A 25,066-nucleotide genomic window follows, 5' to 3' on the forward strand; every position below is an offset into this window, starting at 1 on the left:
AAAACAGTACAAGGTTTAGCCTACTGGGCCAAATGCAGGTAATGTTCCTACTTCTGTTATTATTTGAACGGCACTTAGGTTGCCTACCAAAATCCTGAAGTAAATTTCAGTCACTAGAAACCAATATAATATTTAATTCAAAAGCGCATACACTGGTCAAGCTTGACCTTCAGTTATTATTTGAACAACGCGCTATTCTCATACCCAGACCAATAGGCATTTCACTCTTCTAACTGTTATTCCCGCGTTTCGAGAACAAACGATGCATGATTATGTGTTTTAAGTAAAACGTAGTTTTTCATGTACCTCAATGTTTATGACGTGATATCACCTGAACCATTTGTCGTAGAGCGGTAAACTGTTGCAATTACATTCAATGGTATATTTAGATGCTATATGGAAAATGTGTTGCGAATACAGTTAGTAGGAAAGAAGTAATAAATTAAAGCCTCATGTCCAGGGACAAACAGCTTCATAAAGGATGGAAACTGTGTGGAAAGTTTGTCGAAAGCGACAAAGTGCTCTCATTGTCAAAAATTGAATTAATAGAGACTTGATGTTTACATGTGGTGAGTTAAGCAGCACCAAGGCATACAGACAGTTTATAATCAAAACACTTGTCTTACTGTGTTGAAACTTTCACATTACAATATACTCTTTAATGAGTAGGTTATGCTAGCATTTTAAATTTTCAAATTCGCTCACTACTTATGTGAAATGTTGAAAATAAAATTTTTGTTGACCCAGAAAACTGATAGGTAGTCAACAGGCAGCTTGGATGTGATTGTGTGCCCAGAATTAGTGGCTTGATTGTGGATTTTTTCTTTCCTACCTCTAGTACCATGGAGGGTGTCAGGGAATGCCCTCTGACACCTAAACATATGTCCTGTTATCCTGCACCTTCTTCCTGTCAGTTTTTTCCACCTGTTACTTTCTTCCCCAATTCAGAGGAGAACCTCCTCATTCGTTGGCTTATCAGACCACCTAATTTTCAACATCCTTCCGTCTCAAATGCTACAATTTTCTTCGATTCCGAGTTTCCCACAGCCCGTTGCGTACCACCAAACAATGCTGTGCTCCAAAAGTACATTTTCAGACATTTCTGCCTCAATTTAAGGTCAAGTTTGACACTAATAGAGTCTTCTTCTCTACGAATGCCCTTTTTGCCTGTGATGCTCTGCTTTTTATGTCCACTTTGCTTTGTCCGTCATGGGTTGTTTTGCTTCCAAAGTAGCAGAATTCCATACCTTTGTCTACTTTGTAACTACCAATTTTGCGGTTAAGTTGGTCGCCATTCTCATTTCTGCTTCTTCTCATTACTTTGATCTTTCTTCGGTTTACTCTCAATTAACATTCTGCACTGATTAGACTGTTAATTCCACTCTACAGATCCTGTAACTCTTCTTCAGTTCCACTAAGGCTAGAAATATCATCAGCGAATGTTATCATTGATATCTTTTCACCCTGACTTGGGATCCCACTCTTGAACTTTTCGTTTATTTCTGACATTTCTTGTTCGACGCTTCGATTGAACAGTAGGGGCGCAAGACAGCTTTAAACCGTTCCTAATCCGAACGTTTCGTTCTTAGTCTTCCAATCTTCATGATTCTTGTACATATTGTATATTAAACGTCTTTACCTATAGCTTACTCCCATTTTTATCTGAATTTTGTAAAAATTGTACCATATTTCATTTCCGAACGCTTTTTATTGACCCATAAATCCTATGAGTTTACTTTAATACTTCTTCAGTCTTCCTTCCCTCGTGAAGCGCCATGTCATGACTGCCTCTCTTTTGCCTTTACCTCTCCTAGTGCCCAAAAGATCGTCATTTTAAGAGTCCCGATTCTTCCATTTTCAATCCTTCTGCGTATTATTCTTATTAGCAACCTGGATGGTGAGCTTTTGTGCGTTAGTTGTTGCACTCATCAGCTCTAGCTACCTTCGGAATTGTGTGGATTTTGTTTTTCCGAAAGCCTGATAGTATGTCGGCAGTCTCATGTATCCTATATACCAACTTGAATAGTCGTTTAGTTGCCACTTCCACCAATGGTTTTAGAAATTCCGTGGTATATCATCTACCTCGTATTTGGTCTCAAATATTCCAAAGCTCTTTTAAATCACGACTCTAGTACTGGATCCCTCGTCACTTCCACATCGCCAGCCTTAGTAGCCGAGCGATTCTAGGCGCTACAGTCTGGAACCGCGCGACCGCTACGGTCGCAGGTTCGAATCCTGCCTCGGGCAAGGATGTGTGTGATGTCCCTAGGTTAGTTAGGTTTAAGTAGTTCTAAGTTCTAGGGGACTGATGACCTGACAAGTTAAGTCCCATAGTGCTCAGAGCCATTTTTGAACTTCCACATCAATTTCTCCTTCTGTTATGCTACCGGACCATTCCTCCTCCCACATGAAGGCCTTCTTTATTCTCTTTCCACATATCCGCTCATTCTCTGCGTTTAACAGGAAATTTCGTTACACTTTTCATGTTGCCGCCGTGGCCTTTAATTTCACTGAAGGTTGACTTTTCTAGATATGGAGGCAGTCCTTCCGATGATCATTCCTTTTTTTTTTTTACTTGCTGAATTCCTCAGTTTCTCAGAACATTTTTGTGCTTTCTTTTTCGTCGATAGTTTGAGAATTTCCTCTGTTCCCCAAAATTTCTTCGTCGTTACCTTCCTAACTTCGGCATGCACACTAGAACCGATGTTGTTGGTGTTGGTTTAGTGTCGTTTCTGGTAAGAACAACAAAGTATCGCAGTAGCACGCTCTCTGCCCTACCTTCCTATTCATAAAGACTCTACTCCCTTTATACCACCTTCTGCTGCTGTTGAGCTTACCCTATATTCGTCGAAATAGGAATCCTGCTCAACTTTCCATTTCACTTCACTGACCCTACTGTGTCTAGAATGAGCTGTTGCATTTCCGTTTTCTGACTTTCTGGCTTCACTAACACGTTCAGACTTCTGACATTCCAAGCGCCGAGTCGTAGAACGTCATCCTTTCGTTGGTTATTCAGTATTTTTCTCGTGGTCACCTCCCCATTCGTAGTTCTCTTCCAGAGATCAGAATAGGTGATTCTGGAATCTTTTGCTAATGGAGACATCATCACGATACGTTTTCAGTTAAAGGCTACATTTTCCGTTGAATACACCTTATTTGTCTTTAAAGCAGTGGTTTCCATTGCCTTCGCATTCGAAGCGTGAAATCGTTCCCACCTCTTCCACGTTTTAGGGGCCGTTTCGCACTCCAAGGGCGAAAGCTCCATCTGAATCTCCATCCGATCCGTCGATTTCTTTGACAAGGCCGTTAGCAAAACGATGCTGACTTCTTATGTCGGAATATAGATTGGTGATAAACATTTCTCATTTCTGTTTCTTGTTACATGAGTCCACAGTTTCTCTGCCCGCTGTCAATCTCTGTATCAAAATTTTTATGCTTGAAAATAAGAGAAATGCCGAAATTAAAAATAGTAAAATAAACACAGCAACAACTGTAAGGGAATATAAAGTCATTAAAATATTTCTGATGTTTCTGAAGTAATTATTGTTCCGTATTTTCCAGTGTTGCCTCCAATGACTGTTGTCCATGGGAATTACATGTGGATAGTCCATCTGTTTTTAAAATGAGTATTACTTTACAATGGTACAAAGTGCTAAAGGATAGCCAGGCATTTTGGAGAGCAACTTTGCTGAATTTGATTTTACATTCGTGTTTCCAACATTTGTGCTTTGATAGCAGCACCTAGTTGTTACCAGACTATAATACTGATGTCGCATGGTCTTGAAACCCTAGCTTTTTCCATTCCTTTAGTTATCTTTAGTTTATCAGACTAAAGTTAGCTGTTACAAAAAGACGAAAGCAACTGAAGTTTATATGTTGTTGAGTACTCGTCAAAGGTTCAGACTCTTAGGTTTACTTCTACATCAAGTTAACTGTCTGCAAGATACAAATCTTCATATCTGAAAACACTGCACATCAGAACCACAAAACCACTATATTTCTTTATTTTTATTTTTTTACAAATAAGTTTGCTTTCGCTTCTCGTTATTACAACATTATCTCCAAAGCTATAAATCAAAATGAAATCACCTTGCTATTTTAGTCAGTCAATTTCGTAGAGCTTTAACATAAATTATATTCGTATTACAGGCAAAGTTGGCATTGCACTCAACTCGGATTGGTACGAGCCAGCAGAAGACATCGATTCCTACTTGGAAGCACAGGAGCGCATGTTTCAGTTCCAGGTAAGCGGTGGCATATCTGTTTACTACAGTTAGAGGTTCAGAGAAGCACAGAAGAGTGCATATACAACTACGTAACAATCAAATTTTCTTTGAATTATACTCAACATTAGTACTACCTGCTAAATAGTTGTAATCCGACGAATGAGAAAATAGTGTTCCCTTAAGGGGAGACGTTGATGAAAAACACACACTATTTCAAAAATGCACGAAATCCACTGTTTTGGAGACATGGCAATGAAATTTTGTACAACGCTTTACATGGAAGTAACACATTTGCGTATAAAATCCTCTGATTATATACATTCATTTTTTAAAATGAAGTTTGAAGTTTTATTTTCAAAAAGTAATGTATGTTCCTTTTTCTCAGAAAGTATTTAAGAGATTTCTACAAAAATTTCTCTGTTTTATCTCTTTATATGTTGTAAGCTTCTCTCATGAGATTTTTGAAATAGGTCAAATAGGAAAATTTTCATAAATTTGTAATTATAATTTCACAATTAAAATTATAAATTCATGCAAAATTCCGAGCCCTTTCCTCCATACCTCAGCTTGCAATCACAATTTCAAAATTTGCTCTCGAGACAACGTATATTAGGTTTACAGAAATAAGTGTACAAAATTTCATAATTCTAGCATTCATTGAATCTGAGGAAAAGGTACATAAACTTTAAAAAACTAACTTTTCAGGAAACGCAATATAAATTTCAATCTAATATTTTTCTTTATGTCACTTCTTCAAAAGACACCACATTTGTACTCTGTGTCGTCTTTCCCTTCAAGGCTTCTCTTCTGGTTGCTTGTTGTCTGTTTTGTTTCATTTACTAGGTCTTCAACTGGCTTTTCAGCTGCAGAGAAGCGCTGTAAATCTACTTTTCTCAGGATGTCTTGAGTAAAATTTCCTATATTGAAGCCTATTCTCTCTAATGCCTTCATCTTCCCGACGTTCCCATCATTAAACACAATAATTGCATCATAAGTTGCAATTCTGACAACTGTCGCAGATTCAAATGTGTTTTTAGGGCATCGTTTCCATATGAGTGAATTTAGAGACTCATTTGGATTTTGGGTTTTGCCATGAACACACATTTTGAGAAGTGCAGGATTGGCGAAAGATGATCTATAAAACCAAAGAGTATGTATCACTGCCTTCTAGATGCGTCCCGCACACGTTTGGTTGAAAGTAACACAGAATCGTTGTTCACTGAACTGGAATTGAAGTGCTGCTAAAAAACGTGGGCCTGGCAGGGATGCCGCGTCACACTTTTAATTAATTTTCAGGCACTTCGGATGCGATTTCAACACTGAAACTTTGGGAACTTATTGTCCATGAGTTGTACTAACAAATAAATCGAAAATTGACATTTTTGTCAAATTCATCAACGTCCCACCTTAAGGTATATATGAAGCGTGTTTTAGGGGCACAAAAACACCGTATCTTTAAACGTTGTAACATTGAATCACATATGTGAACGATGTGCCTCCGACATTTAAAAGGAAATGATTTCTGAAAGCAGCATGTATACCGATTCTTTACTTCCAGTCGGCAAATCAGGGAAGATATTTCCAACGATGCAGTAAGTTGATCGCAACGGCTGTGGGCACCGATTTATTTGGAGACAAGCAGAGTACTTGGCGTTGTCCGAATATGTAATTATATCAGTTCTACTAATCACACTCCTTATTCCCCCCTCCCCACCCGATCTCTGACCATCTCCTTCTCCCTCTTCTCTCTGTCCTCCTTCTCCAACTCTCCACCCTTGTCTTTCGATCTCCCCTTGCCTTTGTCTATCTCCTACTCCAACCTATCACTGTCCTCCTCCCCTTCTCTCGGTCCATTTCTTCCTATGTACATCTCCTCTTCCCCCTCCAATTCTCCTTGTCCACATCCCTGTGTTTTCTTTCCCTGCCCGTCTCTTCATCCCTCCTCTATGCAACGAATACTGATATTACCTATGTTCAGCGGCATATTTGGGTACTTTTTTTTTCTTTTTCTTTTTCGAGTCATCAATCCTGTGACTTGTATGATGCCACCCACCGCAAAATTCTCTCCCGTACCAACCTCATCACCTCAGAGCAGCACATGCAACCTACGTCCTCAGTTACTAGCTCGATGTATTCGAATCTCTGTCTCCCAGTACAGTTTTTGCTCTTACAAATCGCTCTAGTCCCATGGAAGTCACTCCTGAATATATTAACAGATATGTTAACTCCCTTCTCGTGGCAGTGTTTTCCACATATTCCTTACCTCTCTGTTTCCGCACAAAACGTCCTCATTCCTTATCTCGTAAGTCCACCTAATTTTCAGCATTAGTCTTTAGCATCACATGGCTCGATCGTCTTCTGTTCCGGTTTCCCCACAGTCCGCGTTTCACTACCATATAATGATATGCTCCAAAACTACATCCTCAGAAATTTCTTCTTCAAATTAAGGACTATGTTTGATTCTAGAAGACTTCTCTTGGCCAGGAATGCCGTTTTTGTCAGTACTAGTCTGCTTTTTATGTCCTCCTAGCTCCATCCGTGAAAGATTATTTTGCGGCCTAGGTAGCAGAATTCCTTAACTTCATCCATTTCGTGACCATCAGTCCTGATGTTAAGCTTCTTCCTGTTCTCATTTCAGTTCTCTTTTCTGGTACTTCTCATTACCTTCATCTATGTTAGATTTACTCTCAGTCCATATTCTGTACTCATTAGACTGTTCATTTCATACAGCAGATCATCTAATTCTACTTCACTTTTATTCAGGATATCAATGTCATCAGCGAATCTTGTCATTGATGTCCTTTCACCTTCAATTTTAATTCTACTCCTGAACCTTTCTTTTATTTCCATCGTTACTGCTTCGATGTACAGACAGAACAATAGGGGGGAAAGACAACATACCTGTCTTACACCATATTTAACCAGAAGATTTCGTTGTTGGTCATCCACTTTTATTATTCCCTCATGAGTCTTGTGCATATTGTATTTTACCCGTCTCTCCTTATAACTTACCACTAATTTTCTCATTTTGAACATCTTGCACCATTTTACATTGTCGAACTCTTTCTCCAGGTCGACAGATCCTATGAACGTGGCTTGATTTTTCTTTAGTCATGCTTCCATTATCAGCCACAACCTCAGAATGGCCTCTCTGGTGCCTTTAGCTTCCATAAAGCCAAACACGTCGTCATCTGCCACATCCTCCTTTTTCTTTTCCAGTCTTCTGTGTATTATTCTTCTTAGCAACTTGGATGCTTGAGCTGTTAAGCTGATTGTGCGATGATTCTCGTACTTACCAGCTCGTGCAGTCTCCGTAATTGTGTAGATGATCTTTTACTGAAAGTCACATGCTATGTCGCCAGACTCATACATTCTAATACTGGATCCTCTATTCCTTGTACATCGGCTCCTGTTACTTCTTCTGTCAGATCCAAACAAATTTCATTGCTCATAGAGGACTTCAGTATACTCTTTCCACCTATCCGCTCTCTCCTCTGTATTTAACATTGGTATTCCCGTTGTACTCTTGATATTAACACCTCTGAATTTAATTTCATCGAACGTTGTTTTGAGTTTCCTTTTATGCTGAGTTACTCTGTCCAACAATCACTTAATTTTCGATTTCTTCACGTGTTTCAAGCAGCCATTTCGTCTTAACTTCCTTGCACGTCTTATTTATTTAATTCCTCAGCGGCTTGTATTTCTGTATTGCCGAATTTCCCTGAACATTTTTGTACTTCCTTCTTTCATCGATCAACTCAAGTATTTCCATTGTTACCCACCGTTTCTTCGCAGTTACCTTTCTGTACCTATGTTTTTCTTTCCAACTTCAGTGATGATGTGTGTTTAGAGATGTCCAATCGTTTTCAGATATATTGGCAGCTGAGCTGTTACTTATTGCTATACCTGTAGTCTTAGAGAAATTCAAGCGTACCTCGTCACTCCTTAGTACTTCCGTACCCACTTCTTTGCGTATTGATTCTTCCTGACAAATCTCTTGAACTTCAGCCTAGTCTTCACCATTACTACATTGTGTTCTGAGTCTACATCTGCACCTGGGTACTCCTTACCATCCAGTACCTGATTTGGGAATCTCTGTCTGGCCATGATGTATAATGTAACTGAAATCTTCCCGTATCACCCGGCCTTTTCCAAGTATACCTCCTCCGCTTGCAATCCCTGAATAGAGTATTCGCTATTACTAACTATTGCAGAACTCAATTAGTCTTTCTCCTCTCTCATTTCTTTTCACAAATCCATATTCTCCTTTAGCCTCTTCTCCTACTCCTTGCCCTATGACTGCATTCCAGACCCCCAAAGTTATGAGATTTTCATCTCCCTTTACGTACTGCATTACCATTCCAATATCTTCACATACTTTCTCTATCTCTTAATCTTCATCGTGCAACGTAGGCACCTATACCTGAACTATTGTCGTGGGTGTCGGTTTGCTGTCGATTCTCACGTAAACCCTTGTCTTCTTTCCGTTTCAGTTCATTGACCCTTACAACATCTAGATCGAACCTTTGCATTTTCCTTTTTAGGTTTCCTAGCCTCCCTAAAATGTTCAAGCTTCTGACATTTCACAACCCGACTCGTAGAACGTTATACTTTCGTTGGTTATTCAAACTTTTTCTCATGGTCACCTCCTCCTTGGCAGTCTCCTCTCGGAGATCCGAATGAAGACTATACCAGAATCTTTTGCCAATGGCGAGATCATCGTGACACTTTTTCCATTACAAAACACATGTCCTGTAGATACACGATATGTGCTTTTAATACAGGGTCTTCCTTTGTCTTTTACATCCTCAGGCCGTTTATCCTTGGCGATTATCCTACCTTTAGGAGCAGTTTCCTACCCCAAGGACAAGAGTGTCCTGAACCTCTGTCTACTCCTTCGCCCTCTTTGACGAGACTGTTGGCAGATTGAGGGTGACTTCTAACAACGGAAGTCTTCGGGCGCCAATGCTGATTTTTCTTCAGAATTTAGGGAGTGTGGTTGATTCGAACCCGGAACGAATACGTTTTGATTATTAATCATAGACACCACTCCCTTTTTTTTTGTAAATCTCATTTTTTTCGTTATTATTCGTTGCGTTTTTTGGGGCGGACGTCCCATGACACCCGTTGAAGATCATCTTGACCCCTTCATAATTTTTTGTTTATTGCAGAGGGCTGCTAACCCTCTCACAGTGAGCTACCGTGCCGGCTAATGCTGAATACTGTAGAAAGCTGTGAGCTCTTTTTCCTTGTGTAATTATGTGGGGTGTATCTGAGACAGCAACGGTATTGGAAGTTAAATCAGGAGGAATGGGTGTACTGTCTATATGCACCTAAAGTATGTTGCTCTATACCAATTTCTGATAATCTTGTTACTTTATTTTCCTTACTTTTCCTAACTACCTATCTTTATTTCAGTAGCAAAATTGCTTTTTCACAGCTCCTACATGATTCAGGCATATACACAGCTGTTAACCATTGTAAACTTAACTAAACTGCTAACTGAAGCTGTAATATTCCACACCGTTAGCTTATTCTTGGTTCCAAAATATTTTATCTTTCGACGAATTGCTAGTTACTAGGTATCGTGGTAATTATTAACTGTGATTCTTACACCTATGCCCAAGCAAAACGAAGTAGATACATCAACCGACTAGAAAATTTCGTTTGTCGGTTTGCTTTTTTATTACACAAGACGCGTAGCCCTTAACCTAATTTTTAAAATCTATTTTGGTTTGTGCTATGTACATGCGACACTGTTGTTTTGTTGACTTTTCCTGTCAACGTTTCCCGGTGCCTAGAGGTACATACAGAGAAGTCTTTTCTGTCCCGTGATAATTCAGTCTCTGCTTTCGATGACTGGCTTCAAATGGCTTGAACCACATTCCTGAAAATAACAATAGTTTCCAGTTGGGACTAATATTTCCTATTTATTCACAATCACCGGTTCGCATTCATATTTGGTTCCTACTTACGACACGTAATTGTAAAGACGTGAACCTTTATTATCCACCAAATACAAACATAGCACTTATATGTATTATGCAGTCACAAAAGTGTTATTGAATAATAATCAACTGTAATACGGTAAAAAGCTGCATTATGCCATCATTTATAACCAAACAAGACCTGTTCTTTGCTCATAAATCGCTTGTGAAATCTCTACTACTTTAATCATGTCTAATGAACGTTCTTTACTCCAGAATTATAAATCTTTTTCCAGAACTGTCAAACCTTGAGGTGTTCACTTCCTCATTTTTCATGCGTTTGGCTTCCAGAAAAATTCACAACAATGCTCTTTCCGTTCAGTTGTCTTTCCACCCAAATGCCGCTGCCCGCTCCTCTAATCATAGTACACATTCAACCAAAATTTACATCTCTAACGCTTACATACATACAGAAAAAAAGAGGAATAAAATGTAATGATCGTAGGCAAAACGGATTTAGCTTACATAGAGCAGCAAGAGTAAAGCTTGCCCACGAAACACTTCTTACACTTCTTAACTGGCAACCCAGCGTATGTAATCTGCCCATAATTCGGATGATGTAATTCGAGTTGCTTGTCTTAATGTGCATGAAATATTTTAAGGACTTGTTATGTTTTGGGCACCATTCAGAAAAGTGAAAATAACCTTCTGTCACATTTAAAGGAAGGGCAGCGAAATTAAATGTGCAATGGGAATTCCACTGATAAATGCGAAGAAGGGAGTGGACAGGCATAGAGACAAAATTGAAGACTCTGATAGCTGGGGGACTTGTGTGATGACGTTGTAGACGAAGAAATGACAGTTGATGTAGAAGAAATAGGGGAATCAGTATAAGAGTTGATATAGCTTTGGAAGGCTTGTAATAAAACAATACGGAACGGACAGATAATATTTCCTCCGAAATTCTAAAATCATTGGAGAAAGCTACAACAAGACTACTATTTAAGACATATGTAGAGCCTATGAAACTGGAGACATACAAACAGACTATCAGAAAATTGTCAAATGGGCGAGTTTCAAGACGTATCCTGTCCTCAATGGCGTCAGACAAATACGGATCGAACTCCGAAAACACGTCCCGTCAAATTTGTACATCGCCGGTTGTAGGCCGATTGTCATTTACGACGGGCAACCAATTACGAAAACTGCAACAGCGTAAAAGTTCGAAAAATATCGCACTATCACTTTAACAGCTGATGCGTCCTACCTGCTGACAAGAGTAATACTTACATAAGTGGAATAAGAAAGAAACCTAGTTTCAGTTATAATAGATGATGATCAGTTTGACTTTCAGAAAGGTAAAGGCACCAGAGAAGCAGCTTAGATGTTGCGCTTGATAATGGAAACAAGACCGAAGGAAAATCATGACAAGTTGATAGGTTTTGTCGATATAGAAAAATGGTGGAAGGTAGTCCGCCCCCGGTAGCTGAGTGGCAGTCAGCCTTCGGCGGCGCAGCGGTTCGGACGGTGTTTACGTCCCCGCCGCACGTCTGCGCGAGAGGTGTTTACGTTAAGTGTGTAGCGGTGTGTCACGGTATACATAGAACGGCTGGCTCTGAGCACTATGGGACTCAACTGCTGTGGTCATAAGTCCCCTAGAACTTAGAACTACTTAAACCTAACTAACCTAAGGACATCACACACATCCATGCCCGAGGCAGGATTCGAACCTGCGACCGTAGCGGTTGTGCGGTTCCAGACTGTAGCGCCTTTAACCGCTCGGCCACTCCGGCCGGCTACATAGAACGAATCATGGCCTTGTCGTTCCGCAAATCGACACTGAAATTTAGTTTTGTTAACGAATATGCTCGACCGAAGGCTTACGAGATCGAACGTTATTTACGGGACGAGGTGAAAATCGAACCTGACGTTCTAGTTGGAATACACTTATCTATAGTCAGCAGCGTGGTCTATGTCAAGCTTCTCAATGAAGCGGCATGTGACGAACTACTACTTCGACACCGACAAGGACTTCGTTTCTGTCATTCGGACGGGAATGTTGGAGCGGTAACAGTTGAACACGCCGGCATGGGGCTCCAAACGATCCGCGTCTTTGAGCTTCCATTCGAAGTGCCAGAAGAATTGGTGACAGACGCCCTGCGTCCTTACGGAACGGTCCTATCCCACGTGGCTGAAAAATGGGCGAGTTTCAAGACGTATCCTGTCCTCAATGGCGTCAGACAAATACGGATCGAACTCCGAAAACACGTCCCGTCATATTTGTACATCGCCGGTAGTAGGGCGATTGTCATTTACGACGGGCAACCAAGGACGTGCTCTGGATGTGGGAAGGAGGGCCACATACGTTCTGAGTGTGCTCAACGCAGGTTATTACAGCTGCCACGGGATGATCCACCCCTCACGCCGCATCCGATTGTGCTCCCCATGACTTACGTCGCCGCATTACGCGATGACGTGGACCGCGAGACCGACGCGTACCAGAACACACAGACAGTGGCGGATCGCGGCGAGCCACAGAAAGACGACGTTGCGCTGGACCGCCTGCAGCAGTCACAGGACGCACTCTCTTCGGTTCCGCTTGCGGCCCCTTCCGATAAGGCACTTGGAGACGTCGATAATACGACGGCGCACGATTCCGACGCCCCCCACGAACAACTGGAGACCATGCTGACCTCTGATTCCGAGGCCCGGCAACGTAAACAGCGATCACCAAAACGCCGGAAGAAGCGCCACCTCACGGTGGAGAACGACCAATCTGATCTAGCAGACCATTCTGCGAAGTTTACGGGTACAGAACAGACGACCATGGATACAGAAGAACTGCCTAGCGTGGATGCAACGGTGGCCAGCGGGACGGCGACACGACCTACCGCTGACGATGCTCCAGACACAGCGACGGAGCTCGATCGACGGCAACAGGCTACTGAGGAGACTACGGCGCCTGCACTGCACGACAACGATGGGAGACTAGGGGACTGGTCAGAAGACCCACCCCCGTGGGGAACAGATGATGCCGGAGGAACTGCTCCCACGCACTCTCCCGGTGTAAGACCGGCAGAGTGCACGGACTAATGACAGACCATATGAGGGGACGGCGGGGGACGTTAGTCCGACAGCAGCCTATGTACGGCAAAATTAGCGACAGTACGGTGCCCTATCTACGTTGACCGCCATGCAAAAAGCTTATCGGATAGGGTCTGTTAACATCAATAGCATTTGGACGCCGGTAAAAATGAAGATGCTCAGTGACATGATAAAGGCTGCGGATTTAGACATAGCACTATTACAAGAAGTTCGGGTACTTCCCCCCTTGGACTTTTACGGTTACGACATTTACTGTTCCCCGTGTGACGAGAGAGGCGTTGGCACAGCTATACTATTAAAGGAAGGGATACGTGCAGACGAAGTAGAGTATTTGCCTTCTGGCCGTGGTACGGCCGTGACTATAGGCGGAATACGTTTGATCAACATATACGCACCGTCAGGCTCGGATAACAGAAGGGACAGAGCAGATTTTTACGCCCATGAGGTTACACCGTTGTTCCAGGGACGATACGATGGTTGCGTACTCGGCGGAGATTTTAATTGTGTGCTCGACAGAAAGGACCAACAACCTCACTATACAACTAGCCAAGAACTTAGAGAGCTGATCAACGGGATGGAATTAGTCGATACATGGGACCTGAAGTATCGCAACCAACCAGGATATACATTTTTTACTAGCCACTCCGCGGGCCGTTTGGACCGAATCTACGTTTCTAGGGCGTTAGCAATGTCGACGGTGGACGCAGAAATATGGCCGACAGCGTTTACAGACCACGAGGCATATATTTGTACGGTTAACCTTGATATACAGCAGGTGTGGAGACGGAGGGGTAATTGGAAGATGAACGTCTCCCACCTGCGAGATGCAGAATGCCGACGCATGGTGGAGGACGCGTGGCATGGCTGCCTCCGTCGACGAAATTCTTTCGGTTCTGTCCTGCAGTGGTGGATCGAGTGCGCGAAGCCAGCTTTACGGAGGACGTTAATAGGTTATGGGAAGGAGGTTTCTCAATGGCAGCGCACGACCACTGAGTTTTACTTTACGGCTCTCCGGGAACTGTTAGCTCAACCACCTAGACCAGAACGCCAGACGGCCGTTCACCGAGTTAAGGCGAAGCTGGTACAACTAGCGACGCAGAGGATGGCAGGTACGATGATACGCGCGAGGTCGCAGGATTTCCTGCCCAACGAGGTTCCCTCGATGCATTATGTGATAAAGGAAAGACGAAGAAGACGCAGGAATTTAATACATGAGATCGATCTCGGCGATGGCCGTCGTTTTACAACACAAAGGGGCATAGCACAGGCGTTCACGTATCATTTTAGCAGATTCTATGCGAGCAGCGGGGAGGGTCAGAGGGAGCTGGGGAACGCCCTGGAAGAGATCCCAGACGCGACGAGTGTGAACGTGGAAGCGGACGGGTTATCTGAAATTACGTGTGAACAGCTGGAGGAAGCGATTACACGAGGTGCTTGCAACAAGTCCCCAGGTCCAGACGGATTCCCGTTGGAATTTTACCGTGCCTTTGTGACCATTATGACACCGATGTGGCTATGTATGTTTAATGAGCTTCTGCGGCAAGACGTACCGGTTCACATTCAATTTACGGAAGGGCTCATGATACCGATACCGAAGCCCCGTGGTGGCAAACGGCCTTGTGATTATCGCCCCTTGACCCTCCTTAATAGTGACTACAAGATCTTCATGCGCATCCTGGGAAGTCGTATCAAAAAGTCGCTGGAGAATCGAATACATGCCGATCAGACTTGCCTTGGCGGCATCAGTAATATCCACACCGCCTTGGGAGACTATCGTGACGTCGTCGCCCTCGCGGCTGCATGCCGCCTCCGGGGGGCGATGGTTGCAGTAGATTTCGATCATGCTTTTGATCGCGTGGATCATGTGGACCTTGTGACGGTGATGAACAGGATGGGTGTCTCGCCATTATTGACCAATACTGTGATGCGACTGTTGCACGGCGCCAGATCAGCGATGGTGGTCAACGGAGGGAGAACTGAGTATTTTAAGATCTTAAGATCAGTGAGACAGGGTTGCCCCTCGTCGATCCTCCTTTATGCGATCGTCTCAGAACCGTGCCTCGCAGGCCTTCGCCGCCGTCTTACCGGGATCTCCCTACGGCATTTGTCATTCAAATGCAGAGCATACGCGGATGATATTGTGTTCCTCGTACGGAATGGGAGGGAGACTCAAATAGCTCTGGATTGGCTACAGACGTATGGGATGGCAGCTGGCAGTGTGGTCAACTACCGAAAATCACAATTCATGCATGTGGGGCGTGGACTAGAACCAGGAACGGAAGGACCCTTACCTGCGGTGGAAACCCTCCGCTGTTTGTGTATCACCTTTCATAAAGAGACAGCGAGAACGGCTGCGGACAACTACCGAAGACTGTTACTCAGAGTCCGCACGGCAGTACGACTAAACGCCCTACGGTCGATGGATATGCTGCAGCGAGTGTTACTCGTCAACCTTTATCTCGCGCCCATGATGTGCCACCTGACACACCTTCTCCCCTTGACGCGCACGATGGCTATGAGGATTCAGGCGGCTTTTGGGTACTATGTGTGCCTGGGACAACTCTTTAAGGTGCAGTACAACACGCTTACCCTCCCAGCGCGAGAGGGGGGCGTTGGTTTAGTGAATGTGCACGAGAAGGCGCGTGCCATGTATATTAATACTATGCTCAAACGGCGGCGCAACAGGAATCACTCGCTTACGTGGACGATCATCGAAGAACTCGTACCACCATCGCATCTTCCTCCAGTCAGTGTCGGCGATATATCGTCCCCTTTAACGTATGTGCGCACGTTCATCGTGGAACACAGTTACGTTCGAGAGCGTTTACCGACGACCCGACAGTCGACAGCGAAGGACGTGTACCATCTGTTTCTTCGACAGATCGCCCGGAATAGGGTGGAACGCAAACATCCAGCTGTTAATTGGCACGTGGTGTGGCGCACGGTCCACCACCCCCACCTACCTACATCAGTCAGATCAACATGGTACATTGTCGTCAACCGAAAATACCCTACAAATGATAAAAAGTACGCAATACATTTGGCGGCTTCGCCCTTGTGTCACCAATGCGGCGTGCTGGATACGGACGACCATCGGCTGGTCTGCGGCGAGGCATTGGCTGTCTGGACTCTCGCAAGAAAGATCATAGCGTTCATGCGGCGCACTATCTATACAGCAGTCTGTTCTGACATAGTCTTTTTTCCAGAGGAAACGTATTTTCCGCGTCATAAGACGAACGCAGTGGCGTGGACCACAGGTATGACGGTCCATTACATCTATAGAGACACACGTACGAACTTACTGAACGTCCTGGATTACTGGCACTACTTGCAAGATGGACACACAAAACTATTACGGCTACAAAAGTACAAGGATTGGTATGCCAATTTCCTAGTAACGGTTTTTGCGGACCCGCCATATACTTGGGGTGTGCCGGGTGCGCAAAGATGAGCGGCGGTGCTTTCGTTGTGAAACCGACCAATGTAATGTCATCGACTAAGAACACTATGCGAGTATGCGACCTACGACAAACACAGACTTGAACAGTTAGCAAATGGATGTACTTCAAATTTTGTTTTCATATCCATAAATACTTTTCTTTAGGGTGCCGGAGGTGGCCCCACTTTGATTTTGTTGTTATTTCATGCTGCATGGAAGGACGGCAGCAATGTTCCTTCCCGGGCAGTTATCATGTGTCAGGACGTACTATGTTTATTTTGTGAATAATAAAGTTTTCTGTTTCTCCTACCTTCCTTCATATAAAATAAAAAAATTAATATATAAAAACTCCTCACTCAAAAAAGAAGGTGGATTGAGCGTCAACAAAAAAAAAGATGGTAGAGCACTTGGAAAAAAAAGTGGTAGAGCACTTGCACGCGAAGGCAAAGGTCCCGAGTTCGAGTCTCGGTCCGGCACTAAAAAAAAAAAAAAAAGAAAAAAGAAAAGAAAAAGAAAAAAAAGAGAAGTGGTCAGCGTGACGCACTGTCAATCCTAAGGGTCCGGGTTCGATTCCCGGCTGGGTCGGAGATTTTTTCCGCTCAGGGACTGGGTGTTTTGTTGTCCTAATCATCATCATTTCATCCCCATCGACGCGCAAGTCGCCGAAGTCGCGTCAAATCGAAAGACTTGCACCAGGCGAACGGTCTAACCGACGGGAGGCCGACGTCACACATCATCATCATTAATGGTAGAAAGTGCTCGAAACTCTGAAAAAACAGGAGTAATGTATAGGGAAAAAAAGAACTGAACGTATAAGAACCAAGGGTAACGATAAGAATGGAAGCCGAAGAATGAAGTGCTCTGGTTACAAAGCACGCAAGACAGTAATCCAGTGTCCCGCCCTACTGTTCAATCTAGGCATCGAAGTAGCAGCGATGGAAATAATGTAAATTTTTAATAGTTGGATTAAAATTGGGGACGAAAAATGACAGTGATAAGTTTCTCTGAGACACTGCCGCCCTCAGTGAATATGAAGAAGAATTACAGTAGCTGTTGAATGAAATTAACAGTTTAATAAGTACAGAATACGGATTGAGAGTGAACCTGACGAAAGTAGTCCAGAATTTCACAGATTCTAATTGTGATTAACTTAAAATCAAAATTGGTAACCACGAAATAGGTGAGTTTAAAGACTTGCTCTGGAAGCAAGATAACGTATGTCTGACGAAGCAAAGAAGATCTAAAAGGTAGGCTGTCACATGCAAAGTAGACACTCACCACAGAAGTCTACTCTTATCATACATAATCGTAAAGCTGAGGAAAAAATTTCCGAGTATGTATGTCTGCAGCGCAGCAGTGTATAGAAAGGAACCATGGACTGTAGGAAAACCAGAAGAGAATCGAAACGTTTGACATATGTTGCTATAGAATGATGTTGACAGTTACGTAAACTGGTAAGTTATGAATGAAGATGTTATCCGCTCTTTCAACAAGGGAAGGAACATATAGAAACGCTGATAAGATAGCCACGAAAATATGACTTGTTAACACCAGCGAAGAGCTTCCTTGCCACTAGACGGAACTGTAAAGGGTAAAAACTGTAGAGGAAGCAAGTCTGGAACACAGCCAACAAATAACACTTGTTGACTGAGACTTCTTTTCAAGAAGGTATAGTTTTTTTATTTATTTTTGGTTCCTGATTTCAGGCAAAGTACTTAGAATTTTTAGTCATATGGAGTTATGACATTCTGAAGTTCTACATTTTAGTGAAGTTTACAGAATCAAGTTGTTTAGACGTTGTAGAAGTGCTAGTATTGATTTGCGAACTTTTACAATGCCATGTGCTACAAAAATATGTTCAATTTTATAGTCTATAATAAAGTTACATTTCTTTTAGTCGTCAGTCATTGACTGGTTTGATGGGCCATTCATAGATTCCTCTCCTGTGCCAAACTCTACGTCTCAGAGTACCACTTACATCCTACCTATACACCATAATGTAAGCGGCTATGTGTTTGTTTCACATAACATTTCTTTACACCAACTTCAGTAAATGTGATAAATCGACTGGTGCAAACTTGTGGGAATTTCATGACTTCAAAACGTTGTATTAATTCTCTTGATGACTTCTAATACATCTGTGCCCAACTTATAGTTGGTGTAAATGTTGGGTATCAGGAAAAGGTATGGACCCCACAACGAGAGTTCTCAAGTTGGGCAGCAAGGCTTCCGCTTCCTACCAACAAGGCACAGTAGCGAAAAATACAAGCACAGGTCTCAACAATTCTAAGCAACTAAAACGCAAAGAATTGGAGGGAGAAATGTACTGCTCGATAAAAAAAGTGGACCCAGAAACTTCTACTTATTCCACTTCACATAAAATCTGCCATTATAAAACACTTTATTAAACACTTACCAAAACGTGGTGACACTTTTAAATATTTAGCAACTGTAGCAGTGGTTACCAGCAGCTGTGTTATCACCAACGTTATTCGTTTTCCGCTATCGACTAATCAATTGTACTGGGCTCTGGAAGGAATTTGTTGGTTACTAAACCTTTTTTCTTCTTTCATTTAGCTTCAGAGACAGATATCTGGCCCGTGGTGATATTTTTAAAAGATGACAACGGATTTGTAAGGTCGAAAGAACATTATGAAAGAAAACTTTCGGCAGTGTTGGCGTTATATTTACTCTGCGCTCATTCAGAAGTACGACTAAACAATGAAACGTTTATCAGATCGCCAGGTAAGTTCCTTCCTTTTTCTGGGACCATGAACTCGCTACTGCTCTTTTGTGAACACAGCAGACGCTTGTCAATGGGAGCCGGCCGTTGTGGCCGAGCGGTTCTAGGTTACGGTCGCAGGTTCGAATGCTGCCTCGGGCATGGATGTGTGTGATGTGGTTAGGTTAGTTCCGTGTAAGTAATTCCAAGTCTAGCGGATTGAGGACCTCAGATGTGAAGTCCCATAGTGCTTGGAGCCATTTGAACCATTTTTGAATCAACTGTTAAACTAGCGAAAAAATGCTCCTGTTGGAGCACAAAAAAAGGCGAATTCGTTTAATTTAAAAGACATTGACAGAAAACTCGGGAACCAGCTGCTTCAGTCCTTAATCTGTCTTCCTCACCAAACATTTAGCATGCGAACATCGCGCTCTTTTAACAAACATTATTCTAAATACTTCTACCCATTCTGTGTTTGTAGTTATTGCTTCACACTCAACATCTCTATTTATGTATGTCTCTTTCGCTCCCATTGATTTACAGTACGTCCGACTGCCACTGTCTCCACTCTCACTTGCAATGTCTGCTTATGTCTTCCTTTCCCACTGTCAATGTCTTCACCATATCTCGGTAGCTCAAAAACTCTGGGGGTCCAAGTTGTTTTCCCGTGTTTAAAATTTCGGTCCAAAACGTGTTCTTCCCTATCCCTACGCTCTAAAGATCGCCGGTCTGGGATGGTCCAGACCGCCCAGGCATGCGTATTGTGTGCACTCATCCGTATTTACCATTTACAACATCTCCCCTTTCTTTTACAGACACTGCATCTATCTCTCTTCCTCTTTTACTGCCATTGCCTCACTGGTCGTCCTTATCAACTCGCTCTTTGGCTTCGACTGCTATTGTCTTCCTCCATCTCGCTTTCTCTTTCACGGCTATTTTCTCTGTTCCATTGTCATTGTGTCACCTGCCTTTCTCTTCCATTTCCACTGTCTCATCTGTCTTCCATCTTCATTGCCTGTCTGCTACACTCTTTCAGCACAAAAGATATGTTTACTTGTCAAACATTTTGGTGAGAAAGGTAGACTGAGGACTGGGACACTGGTTTTCTATATTTCTGCAAGGGTATTTTACAGAGGAACATATTCGCCTCTTTTGTGCTTCAACAGGAGAATTTTTCCACTCGTTCCCTACTTTTCTCTGCTACAGCAGGGCGTGCTGCTTATCGTATAGAAAGAATTCTGTAGGTCAGCAAAGTTTTGACATTTTATTTACTGATATACTTCGACACATATACACACTTCGACACGCATAAACAACAAATATGTGCCCATAAAATAAGGTTAACACAGAATAGTTTGCTGTGCATTTCTTCTGGATACGTTGTTCATCGGTTTAAATTTGTGGAAAACGCCCGAAGTATCATTTCTATCTTAAAGAAGTAAAAATGTTATTACACATATTTCATTGACTTTGCAGTCTTTTCAGTTTTGCATTTCCATCTTTTTGCAGTCTTTTCTTTTTACGCTCATTAGCACCTTTTTACTTGTTTATGTGCTTCTTTAACCTAATTTGATTATAGCCATCTGGCCCTCTCTTCTATCGGACCAAGGCTTCACACATGCAGTGCTTCAATATCGTAGTTACCTAAGAAATAACTATTTTAATATGAAAAGTAGTTTTAAAATGATTTGAGTGTCTATGTGACAATGTGAGTAATCGTGAGTACAAAATAATAAAGTTAATTCTGGCAGTACTTGTACAACTACGGCTGCCACTAACAGTGATACAATAATTGTAGTAATAATAATAATGACAACAATAATAATGACAATAATGATACTGGTATATAAAAAAACCTTAGGCGTACAGTGCAAAACGTGTCTGATGTAACGAGTTCTGGTGAAAGGAACTACAGTAAGGAGATGTAGCAGCTAAGAATACTAGGAAATGAAGAAGATCTGGTTGGAAAGCAGGATGTCAAAGTTAGCAAGTGCTTATAACAACAGTGGTAATCGCTACTGTTGCTCTAGCAGAAATTTCATAAACAAGCTTCTAACAACTGAGATGTTATTCAGTTCCCCGATATCATGCTGGAGATTATTCCAGAGCCGGGTTCCTGCTGTTGAAATGGACATCAAGAAAGTCCCTGAAAATTGGAGCGCGACAGAACTGATTTTGTTCTGATGAGGACGGATGTTTCTACAATGTTGTTCAGGCAAAAGCGTTAAGGTCAGACTGAGATATGGCGGACAGTGTACGTTGGTAATACATTGGAGAAGACAGAGGTTATGAAAATCTCTGCGCTTGTCTGCACACAACCAGGATAGCTGTAGATCGAAGAGACGAACGACACAGATATAAGGAACACAGGTACTCATAACCAGGTCAGGCGCCGTGTGGTTTCGTGAGAAATACCTTGCGGGATAACATCGATGTAATCAATAATGGTAAGTATAAATGTATGTAGAAGTTTCTTTTTCACGTCAAGAGGGAAGAGCTTTTCATATTTTTGTAGGGCATGGAGCGATGCAGATGCCTCCTTGCACATTGCTGTTACGTGCTCACCAATTCAGATTTTCGTCTATCGCTAACCTGAAGGAGGGAAATTCATATTTGTCCCACTTACGGTTCAAGATAGCAGGGACTCCGGACAATTCGAGCTTATGAACTTAAAATAAGCCACGAGTACCACTTGCATGTTAAATGTGTTGAGCTTAAACGCTATAACGTGCACCCATTCTGATAGTGCACACCGATCGATACTGAGATTCCAGGCAGCTGTATTTATGTTTAGTGGTTTGCACTTAGATATGACTGGAGTTCAGCAGTGTATATTTGGTATTTGCAGTAGGACAAAATTGGCGACACTTCATTGAATTACACTGAAAAGAGTATAGGACCTAATAATGAAACCTGGGCGACGTCTGATGCTACCTGTCTTCATTCAGACTTTCTGGTGCCGGACATAACTCATTGCTGCTGAGACGCCAGGCGTGAGTGAAACCATTGTACTACACGACGAGAAATTTAGGCTGTTAAGTTTCACAAAATCTTATCCAAAAATACTAAGAGTATAATAATAGAAAAAGCATCTGTATCATGTAAATCAGAAGTAGATGGAGTGTCAACTGAAGAAGCTACGTACTTTATCTAGGGACTGTTACCACCAGCTGTAAAATGCTTAGGCGTAGAAGTTAAAAATGAATTGTCAAATGAAGTAAGAGTAGCCAGATGCCTGCGAAAAACTGTGTGGGGAAACAACTTTATGACAACTCAGGGAAAATAAAAATATATACACAACGTTACGCTCCGTTTTGACATAAGCTGCAGAAACTAAAGCAGAAACGAAAAAGATAAAACAAAAACTAACGGCAGTGAAAATGAAGTTATTAAGAAAGATCGAACGATTAACCATTTGGGACAAGAGAACAAATGAGTCCATAAGGGAACAGTGTGGAATAAAATATGTAAATAAATTGATGAAGACAAGATAAATAAATTGGAAGGCCATGTGGTAAGGGTTGATCTTTCAAGACTAACTAAAATTTGTAAACATGGATGACTGCAAGGGGAACGACTAACCGGACGCCCGTCCAAGAGCTGTGACAGCTGTTTTTCCAGTTCATCCACGGAATGACGCAAACAGGGGCAACCTTAGTCAGCAGAAGAATAACAAGAAGAAGAAGAAGAAGTTTGACAACTAGGATGTCGAAGTCAACATCGGTCGCTAAACGGCAAGCGCAGTGAAATTATGACGAATCTCTGAACTGATGTGTTGGACAGTGTCTCTAGTATGCCCGTCGATCGCATCACGCCTCTCATTTCTGTTCTGAGAGCGCACTGAGCGCGTAAACATCCCTGGAAAATAGTGCCTCCCACCAAATATGGGAGCCTGCTGAGTGGTTTCGCCGGATTTCACGCATGTACCTGTCATGCATTTCATTCTTCACGACAATTCTCGGGCGCACATCGCAGGGCAAATGTGGCTCTCTCAGCGTGATCAATTGGAAGTACCTGATCACCCACAACAGAGGCCATACTTCACTCCCTCTTGTATTGATATCTGCTCATATGAACCGCTGGCTATGAAAACAACGTTTTGGTACAGACAACGAGCTGCAGACCAGCGAGAGAATTGGCGAAAAGCACAGACATGTGTCTTCTATGAATAGGACATTGGAAAGCTGGTACAATGCTACAACAAATGTCTAAGTCGGAGCAGCGGGTATGTAGAGTAGTAGTTGGAAGATGTAGGTAACGGTTGCGATTAAAACATTTTTTATTTACACTGTGCTTTCCATTTCACCACCGATTGGGTCTTACTTTCCAAATAACCCTGGTACATTTATGACACAGACCAGGCTTGCAGGGTGTTAAAAAACTATCCAATATTTCAGGGGATGACTATATGCATCAAAACAAGAAAAAATATATGATAACCATTGGTGTGACAAAACATACATTCTCATATATGACCACTTGTACAGAGGGGTCTCAACATGATGTCCGTTCAACTCAGTGCATGCCTCTACCCTTCAGTGTATGCACTCATGCAATCTTTGAAATCACCCTGGTTGGCACTGAATGTGTTGAGCTGCACGGAAGACCCGATTGTGTAGTGTCTACACGTCATTTATTAGAGTGGTATAGACCAGTTGCTTCATGTGTCCCCAAAACCAGAAGGTCAGTGGATTTAATTCTGGGGAAAGAGGAGGCCAAGGTATGGGACCTCTACGGCCAATCCACCGGTTTTTAAATGTCAACGTCAGGTGCCAACGCACCATGAGAGATAATGTGCTGGAGCAGCGTCTGGTAAATCACACCCACCATTGATAAAAATTATCAATTTGACACAAGCGTTCAAAGCCTGGGTTATTGTTTAAAATGTTTTCAAACTTTTCTTGGGAATACCTCGGCTATGTGGAGCTCACTAGAATAATTTTATTCTTTAACTGAATTTATTCATTCAGCACTAAACCTTTAGTTTTGTGCTTTTTAATAGTTGCAGGCATATGGGAAAAATGAGTTCTAATCAGAGCAATGCCTTTTTCTAACACCGGGATCTTTAAAAGCTTCCTTGCACTGGCAAATTGCTAAAGCCTCTGCACTATAGAAGTCGTTCACTATCCCCCAATGGCCTCGAAATGTTCATTATAAAACAACACAGCTTCGACCCAAGTAACCCAAAGAATTACCACTGGTTTGGAAGGTAAAGGCACATTTGGTACAATTATTCTTTGTAGGTCTTGATGTGAGCAGGATCCTTTAGAAAAATTTTCTTTGTGGATAAAATCAGTTTATTTACATTCTCAAATGTGGAACGTACTTCCTCAGCAATGCGACGTACTCCACGAGCAAAGCACGTCACACGAATCAAATTGGGATAAAATGCTCAGAGGGCTTTTCCTGCTTTGATCATATATGGAGCAGCATCTGAAATAAATACAAACACCCTTTCATCTGCATAAGATTCTGAAAACATTTTTCTAATACCCTCATTCACAAATCTGGTGATTGTAGAATGATTTACTTTATCAAGTTCTTTGCTAAATAGGAAGACGAAGGCTCTTCTTTTAAAGCACCAACAATTAAATTTTCAATGTAAAGGCCACAGTGTCTGTAGTTTTGTCAACCGAAATCCACATAA

The 25,066-nt window shown here is 42.3% G+C and overlaps 1 protein-coding gene across 1 annotated transcript in view; it reads left to right on the forward strand.

Annotated features, from left to right (window-relative positions):
* LOC126094695 (myrosinase 1-like) overlaps positions 1-25,066 on the forward strand; it is a 96,119-nt gene that overhangs the window by 25,880 nt on the left and 45,173 nt on the right. Inside the window, exon 6 of the mRNA XM_049909220.1 lies at positions 4,150-4,244. Within this exon, the coding sequence (XP_049765177.1) occupies positions 4,150-4,244 (95 nt within the window). The remainder of the gene's footprint in view (positions 1-4,149; positions 4,245-25,066) is intronic.

This window comes from Schistocerca cancellata, chromosome 8, assembly GCF_023864275.1.
Source record: "Schistocerca cancellata isolate TAMUIC-IGC-003103 chromosome 8, iqSchCanc2.1, whole genome shotgun sequence".
Lineage (NCBI taxonomy): Eukaryota > Metazoa > Arthropoda > Insecta > Orthoptera > Acrididae > Schistocerca > Schistocerca cancellata.